The sequence below is a fragment of the Gigantopelta aegis genome, chromosome 6 (genome assembly GCF_016097555.1).
Source record: "Gigantopelta aegis isolate Gae_Host chromosome 6, Gae_host_genome, whole genome shotgun sequence".
In the NCBI taxonomy this organism is placed as follows: domain Eukaryota; kingdom Metazoa; phylum Mollusca; class Gastropoda; order Neomphalida; family Peltospiridae; genus Gigantopelta; species Gigantopelta aegis.
In genome coordinates, this window is record NC_054704.1 from 86,076,378 (window position 1) to 86,085,608 (window position 9,231).

The window sequence follows — 9,231 nt, forward strand, 5'->3', positions numbered from 1 at the left end:
TCTCTGTGTTGTACTTTTAACTTTGAGGACCAACCTAGGTTTTACAAAGTAATTAAAAAAGGAACCAAGGGACAAAATTTCGTCATGAACTGCAATGTGCATTTTAAACATAGGAAGTATAAAATATAATTCAACGTAATTAATCAATAAAAGTTCAAACGAAGTTACGGATAAGTATGTACGTATATGTATAAAAATGAAAATCAGTAATAATTTAGGGGGGGGGGGGGATGCTCATAATATTTTATGTAAAATATAAAAGGAAACAGGAAATATTAATATTTCAGAAACGTCCATAAAATCACTTATCTTTAAAACTATAAATAAAATGCGTGAAAATGTCAGTAATAATACAAAACAACAGCACTAAAAGGATATAAACAAAATCATAATTTCAAAATAATCTACTCAAAGAAGTGCCCATCAATAACAATACAATAGTTAAAAATACCTAGTGTCAACTGACAAGTTCCGAGCCTACTGCACCAATTCGCATTTGACAATACAAGAAATACATACATAAAAAATTAAAGTTTATATTTTTTTTAAAAACCCTGAAAATAATTAATTAGCTCATCAAGTAAAATGTATCTCACCAAGGAAAAAAGTCCTCGTAATATGGCTGTATATCACCAGTGGTAATCCCTGTGTGACCCTTCCCCATGGTGGCAAGCTTGGAACTGACAATTGTCGTGTACACTGATCTACTTCCCCCAAATTCAAATTCTAACTGAAATGTTCCTATCGACCCGGGGCGACCGGGTTTTCTCGGTGCGAACTAACCTCAGACGAGCTTGCGGCAGTGTTTGAACTCTGCCCAAAGCAAATACTTCGACAAATTCGCACTTCCTTGTTCCAATGGGAGAATTAGGCCTTCTCATGCGAGGTTTTCCCAGTTGTCATGTCCATCATGAGGAATGACATACTGGATTGTCTTACAAAGGCAAAACGTTTGTAAGAATTTTATTCAAGCATATAAAAGTAAATACAACATAAAAATCAGAAACATTTTAAGCATTAATACACATACACAAACAAATAAAAAATATATACATATACATTTAAGCATTAATACACATATACTTATAAATACATATACATATACCTATAACAATATGCATATACATATACATATACATATAGATATGTAAATACACATAAACATTTGTATATATTTGGGGTGCCCCCCCCCCCCCCCCCAAAAAAAAAAAAACCCACAACAAAAAAACCCGATAACCCTCCTGAATATAAAATTATTTTTAAAATACCAGACTGTAACTTTGATATTCAATACCTATTACTATATGGATATTTGCCACCTTCAGTGACAATTGAACGTCCATAGGTAAAATATTGTTAAAATAGGAACAGATTTAAACTTGTAAGTAAAAAGAAAGTGGCCACCAGAAAAAGATAACCCTGCTGCATATTGAATAGTCTATCTAAAACGTGTGGGAATGTAATTTTAATATTTCATGCTCATTACTGTATGGACATTTGCCACCTTCAGTAAAAACTGTAGGCCCTTTTGTGAACGATTGTTAAAATGGCAACAGATTCTAAATTGTAGGTAAAAAAAAATGCGACGCCAAAAGCTGAATGGAATTTTATCTACATTTGTTTACTTAAAAAGGTGGTCAAATGTCCAGCGTCTTATTCACAAACTGCCTTCAAATGTTTTTGTCCGTGAGGAAATCGATTTTCTGATTTCTTCCAACGTCATTTCTTCCCAATTCTCTTTTATTTTGTCCTTTACCCGTGAATTTTGCCTTGCCGTAAACAGTGGTAGATAAATAAGTTGCTTTTAACATGGTGGGTTTTTTTTCTTTTTTTTCTTTTTTTTCTTACACATTTGAATCTATTGCTATTTTATCAGTATGTGACCTATGGGTTTACAATTTTCACTGAAGTTGGCAAATATCCAAAAGAAGATAATTATTATGTTGTGTAATACCCTTCTCGCACAAGACTACATCAATGAGAATAAAATATTAAAACTACTGACCCCATACTTTTTAGACAATTCCATATTCAGTAGGGTTATCGTTTCTTTTTGGGGGGGGACACAATTTATAACTGGAGGTGGGGTGGAGGAGTGGGCTATATATACACCGATATATGCCTTCTGAAGACACAGACTACTGTGGAAATGGTATACCATCAAGGTAAATGAATTTAAGGTAAGGATAATTGTAAAAAAGTGATTTGTTAGCTTTTAACCATTATTCTCTCTCTCTCTCTCTCTCTCTCTCTCTCTCTCTCTCTCTCTCTCTCTCTCTCTCTATATATATATATATATATATATATATATATATATAGAGAGAGAGAGAGAGAGAGAGAGAGAGAGAGATACCTGTAGACATTCCAGTTTGAATTGGCTAAAATTGGTATGCATCTACAAATAGGCACGCAGTTTTCGAAAAAGTTGTTTTGACGATATAATAATGACATTTATTCTATTAAAATACAGACTGAATGAATGGATGTTTAACGACACCCCAGCACGAAAAATACATCGGCTATTGGGTGTCAAACTATGGTATTGCAAATAAATAAAGTGATGATCAACATCAATATAAAAATTCAAGGTTTAAACAAAAACAGTGTAAAGAACAGTGTAAAGAACTGTGCAAAAATACAAATATCACAGAATTTTACGGATACTGAATTTTACTCAAAACTTCAATTTTGTTCTGTATTGGCCATTCTCAAAGAAAATGTTACACCCCTGCACCACGGTGAGGTTACAGCACGCGCAGGGGCTATTAAAATACAGAGGCTATTTCAGGTCTTTTATGTCAACCAATGATGTATGAATACCACAGTATCTCGAACTGTGAAGCAATATGTGAAAGTATAGCATTCACACAATACTAGTTTACATAGCATACATTTAAAAAAAGAAAAGAAATATTGTTCCTCATTTTTGATGACATGGTTGACATTAGCCAAGGCACCATTGATCCTCACGCCAGAAACAAAGAGTGCACAAGAAAACAAATGTAGAAGATTTTACTCTGTAAATATATATATATATATATACTGTATATATAAATTTTATGTAAATGTATTTAACGTTTAACATATTCCATGTGATTCGTAATGATAATGAGTGTTGGACACTAACTTTTGTAATAGCATTAGTATACATATGCGCAGAATGATGTGCGTTATATTTACCAAGGAATTCGGAAAGATAAAAATATATATAGAAATTCGGAAAGATAAAAATATATATATATAGAAAAAAATATATATATAGATACAATTTACTTGATGAAATTGTAAATAAAGCAATCAAGTGTTTTAAAGGGACATTCCTGAGTTTGCTGCATTGTAAGATATTTCCGAAAAATAAAATATTTCTACGATTAAACTTACATATTAAATATATTTTCTTGTTTAGAATATTAGTGTCTGTACCTTCAATGTGTTTCTGGTCGTCTTAATATTTGTAAGAAGCCCAAACTGGATTTTGTCTTCAATAATTTCGTACGTACGAAAAAATATATTTTAGGAAATAAAATGAAATTTAACCTAGTACAAATAGTATAACGATCAGAAACACGTTTAATATACAGCCACTAATATTTTATGCAGAAAAATATATTTGATATGTAATTACAATCGTTAAAAGGTCTTTTTTAGTCGATAACATCTCAACAATTGCAGGAACCCCAGGAATGTCCGTTTAAATCATCTGGCATAACACGTGTTCTTCTACTCGACTAACTGATCTCCGACATCAAATATAGGTTAATTAAGGGTGGTTATAAGTACTTGAGCTATATGTTCTATATTAAAATCATTTATTAAAGTGAAAAATCAATATTTTAATATCATTTATTTATTGATTCAAGCTTTGGCATAATTATTTTCTTCCAGCAGGATTGTGATGTCCAAGTATTTTATGATAAACATTTGGAGGCTATATCTACTACATATGATGGTTGATGCTATTCCATATTGTGAACTTGTGCATACGTTTTCATCTCTTCAATGGTGTCATTCGTGCACATTTTTCTTCATCGTTTTAGATGAAGTGACGGACTTGACAGATATGGCGGCAGTACTCACAATGGGTGCTACCGGTGTGGTAGGATATGCTCATCTTTCCCGAACAGTTGATAACATCACTGTTTTCACAATGATTCACGTATATATCTATTCCAATGATCTCTGCCATGTGCTAGTTTTGATTTAGTAATCTAGTCTGTGAGTGGCAGTCCTCTTTAAACAGTGCAGGCAGGATGTATTGTCCAGGAATGGAATAATGAATGAATGAATGGATGTTTAACGACACCCCAGCACGAAAAATACATCGGCTATTGGGTGTCAAACTATGGTAATGCAAAAAAAATAAAGTGATGATCAACATCAATATAAAAATTCAAGACTTAAACAAAAACAGTGTAAAGAACTGTGCAAAAACACAAATATCACAGAATTTTACGGATACTGAATTTTACTCAAAACTTCAATTTTGTGCTGTATTGGCCATTCTCAAAGAGAAAGTTACACCCCTGCACCACGGTGAGGTTACAGCACACGCAGGGGTGTCCAGGAAAGGATGTCCTCATATAGATGATCACGAGGCACTAGATAGAGATTCATGGAATCAGCCACCATTTTGTCAAATGTGCATTCGACTGCATTGTGCAGAGAAACTGTTTTGTCGTTTATATTTAGTCACTGATCAGAAATCAGTTAACAATAAAAAATATCCCGAACTAACTCACTGTAAGCACTGTTAAATATGTAAATCTCGATTATTCGCAAACCAAATGATTTATATATCTGAAATTTAAAACTTACATTCACTTGTTATAACGAAATATATATCACTGATAAAACAATAGGCAAAACTGACGAACTTTAAGATTATGATATGAAGGGTGTTTTATAATATCGGTCCTTATAAGAAACTGTTATAGCTTCGTCAATTGTTTAAGGTATTAAAACTATTTATGCACCATCATGAAGTAGACAGATAGAAAGTTTTACCAACATAAAAATATGGGAAATCAATTGAAGTCATGACGTCATCAATGACGTCACTTCGTGTCGGTTTGTTTTCAAAATGGTATCGTCAAAAGAACAGTGTTGTGATTGTACTACCAAAGTAAAACAAACAATGACAAAGAATCATCCAGACATAGGGCAGTTGAACACTAAACAGATCCAGAGAACTGCAAACAGATTTGAAGATTTGGGATCAGTAGAAGATAGGCGGCACGGAAATCCTGAATGCCCAAGATCTGTAAGAAATGCTGAAACCAAGTGAAAGCTGCGATAGGCAAAACTCCTGAAAGGTCAGTTCGGAGAGTATTAGGTGATATAACTAACTACTAGTGCTACACGCGTCTACAGAATGTCGAAGTATGATTTGAAGCTTACACCTTATAAAATCTCCATTATGCAGCATTTGAAACCAACAGATATTGCAAGTCGACTGTCATTTGCACAATGGATTACTAGTCATATTGATAATGTTGACAAAATTTGGTTTTCAGACGAGGCTCATTTCTATCTAAATGCCCAGGTTAATATGAGGAAATGTAGATACTGGGGGACTGAGAAACCCGATTTTTATATTGAGAAACCGTTGCATGGCGAAAAGGTTACGGTGTGGGCAGCATTGAGTGTAGAGGGTATTGTAGGCCCTTTCTTCTTCGAAGATGTCGAAGGTAACGTTGACACAATAAATAAGGATCGCTATCTGAATGTGCTGAAGAGGAAATGCATTCCAGCACTGAGAAGAAAGGTATAAACATTGATGATATATGGTTTCAATACAGCTGGTGATGTGATTGAATGGCTATCACAAACATTCGGGCGTAACTTCATTTCTTTCAGGACTGACCAGGAATGGCCACCACACTCGCCCGATTTGAGTCCCCTAAACTTTTTCTTGTGGGGATATCTGAAAGATAGGGTGTATAGCCCTACTCCTGCTAATACCAATGAACTGAAAGTTGCAATCAAGAGGGAGATCCGTGTCGTTAACATAGAAACGTGCGCAAACGTCATCAGTAACTTTAAACAAAGACTTTACGTCATAATTGCCCAGAATGGAACATTTTTATGAATGGACACTGAAACGTATTGACTGTCATGAAGGTAATACCCAAGTATTATACATCAAATAAAGATTTATTATGTCTGCCATAAGGCTATGCTTTCCAATTGATACTGATGTGTGTAGAAAATGCAAATGTACAGAATAAGGACCGATAATATGAACCACCTAATGAGTGGGGGCCAGTTTCGGGCTGCGAATCATGTACCTACCAGCCTTAAGTCCGACGGCTTAACGATGGTTAAACAGCACCATCTTCGCTAACTGTTTTCTGGACCATGTTTGCTCAGAAATATTTTCACTTGTAAGATTAGATTTCGATGTAAAGTTATTTAAGTGAAAACAAAAAATCATTTATTTGAAAATGGTCGCCATTTGCTTTAACCAATCGGAAGTTTTAGGTTATTTTGCAGCAGCCTATGTTATCAAATTCCGAATGTTATTACAGCCATTTTGTTTAGAAATTGTCCAACTAAAAACTACATAAAAATGGCCAGTATAACAAAATAGTGTGCGTAATTGAAGTAGGTCGCTGTACACACACTATTATGATACCCATTTTTAAAAAGCTGTTTCATATCAAACTCATCTTTTGTCAACTGTTAGATAATGCCTGACCCCTTGTCTCGCTAAACGTTCATGGGAGTTGGGTAAATAGTGTTCGAAATATGTACAAAAGAGGGGTTTTTCTGGAATTATGTCTTTGACATATGTTCAAAACAGGGGTTTTCTGGAATTATGTCTTCGACATGTACAAAACAGGGGTTTTCTGGAATTATGTCTTCGACATGTATAAAACAGGGGTTTCCTGGAATTATACATTCAGGTAAGAAGATCTCTAACCATTACAATGGAGCCGCGACTACTCAGGATTGCCTGATCCTTAAAAATAAAGACTGCCATGATTGGCATTTAATATAACAATATTTTATATGCACCAGCATGACATTTACGCGTTTTGTGAATACAACATGTTACGAAACGTAAATTTTAAAGAAATTCATATTCGGTAACAACGGTTTTCTTTGGTTGTTTGTTGTCGTTTGTTTGTTTGGGTTTTTTTGTGGTGATTAAATAATTTCCATAGCGTTCGCTCGTAGACTGAATACGTATAAACTTGGGATTACAATAGTAAAACAAGAAATAATTTCCATAGCACTTGCCGTGGACTGAATACGTAGAAACTTGGGATTACAATAGTAAAACAAGAAATAATTTCCCCCACCCAGGATTGGAGGAAATCATCAAATTAGGGCAAAAAAGATAGAGATATTCGCATAAGCGTACGAGACAGGGGCAGCGCAAAAACGATAGAGATATTCGGACAAACGTTTTACCATGTATTCCATCATTCTACTCGCAAAATTAGTTGTAATCCATATAAAAATGTGTAGTGATTCGTTTGTAAACCTATATAGCTGTTTGGCAGTAATGGAAATATGAATAATTGTTGTTATCCAGATTCGGTAAAAAAAATTTTTAATTCGGGCAAAAACCAGTCTACCCCACACCCCTCCCACGAAAAATGGGAGCCCGAATGCCTATGGTGAGTATTGAGTAAATTTGCTATTACAAGAGTAAAACCAACCTGTCGGTGAACGTTTCGGATGGACACTGAGTGGACATGACTCTGACGTCACCTGTAACGTCTTAACGCCACCTCGCTACCAATCTCCGTGTACCTCAAAATGTCAGTCCTGCTGCTCAAATCCACGGTATTTGTTTTCCATAATTAACCACAAATCACTAGATGTTTGTCTTCCCGCAAATCTCCACAAACTTCTATTTCCCTGTGCATTTCGCTCGACTCCAAGTATTGGCTCATCCCACGTCTCGTACAACGTCTTCTCACCGCGACTTTCTTCATTAACAAAACGGCTTTCTTGGACTTCATTGCTAGTATATTAACACTAGGTGTCGCAGCGTACAGGCAAGCGCAGATCTATAGTCCGTACCACAGGGAAATACTTATTTCATACTATGGAATTTACTACAAGTTATTTATTTCTTAGCCGACTAATTTGTAAATTGCACACAAAAATAGTGAAAAAAATAAAATTCAAAACACTTTTACTTTTTTTTTACTTAATTCAAACCAAACTGAAATTATTTACATTTTTAACTTTTTTTGGAGAATGATGGAACGGACTATAGACTCACTGTGCGAGACCAACACCTGACATTGGTACTGTCATAGCTATAAATCTTGCTAGCACAAGTAGAGAAAGTAATTAATGACCGGCCTCGGTGACGTCGTGGTTAAGCCATCGGACATACGTTTGGTATGTACAGATCGAGTTTTAACGACTCAATGGGTAGGTGTTTAAGACCACTACACCCTCTTCTCTCTCACTAACCACTAGCAACTAATCCAGTCCTGAAGAGACAGCCCAGATAAGCTGAGGTGTGTCGGCCCCCAACAGTGAGACTGTGACGTTGTATGTATTACCAGACGGGTGTGTCAGGATGTAAATACTAACAAAATAGTCTGCTTGCTAATCGGTTGGAGTAGCCTAAACTACGTCAGTAGGTTTTCTTTTCTTGAAGTTTGTTTTGTTTAACGACACCATTGAAGCACATTGATTAATTAGTCATCGACTATTGGATGTCAAACATTTAGTAATTCTTACTCGTTGTCATCAGAGGAAACCCGCTACATTTCTCCTAATGCTGCAGCAAGGGATCTTTTATATGCCCACAGACATGAATACACATAATCACGGCCTTTGACCAGTTGTGGTTGGAATGAGAAAAATCTCTTTTCTAGTCTCCAAAATACGTTTTGTGGTGCCAAGCTAGACAGTAAGTAGGTTTAACTTTTTTTTCTGGTTAGTAATCTCTATGATAAAAAACGTGGGATTTTTGTCAAAGATTCCCGCTCTAATACAACAATATATAATTTTATGTTTGACGCTAAATATCTGACACTGCAGGAAGACATTAAGGCAACAGCCACTTTCAGCAATGTATCGGTTAAATACGTAGGTGCTGACAGCTTTCTTCTTGTAGTGTGTGTGCATTACTGACTAATGTGTAAATTATTTGTTACCAACGAATTCGAAAATGGGCAGTGTAAAGGTGTTTGACGTCGAACATAGAATTAGTATTGTATTTGAGCGATAATCTTTGACTGCTGTGACAGGCAAAAATTC

General features: G+C 35.2%; 1 protein-coding gene across 1 annotated transcript in view; it reads right to left on the reverse strand.

Annotated features, from left to right (window-relative positions):
* Nucleotides 1-7,886, reverse strand: part of LOC121374764 (circadian locomoter output cycles protein kaput-like) — a 50,731-nt gene extending 42,845 nt beyond the window's left edge. The window contains exon 1 of the mRNA XM_041501872.1: nucleotides 7,668-7,886. Within this exon, the coding sequence (XP_041357806.1) occupies nucleotides 7,668-7,705 (38 nt within the window). The 5' untranslated portion in view covers nucleotides 7,706-7,886. The remainder of the gene's footprint in view (nucleotides 1-7,667) is intronic.
* Between the last annotated feature and the right edge of the window lie 1,345 nt (nucleotides 7,887-9,231).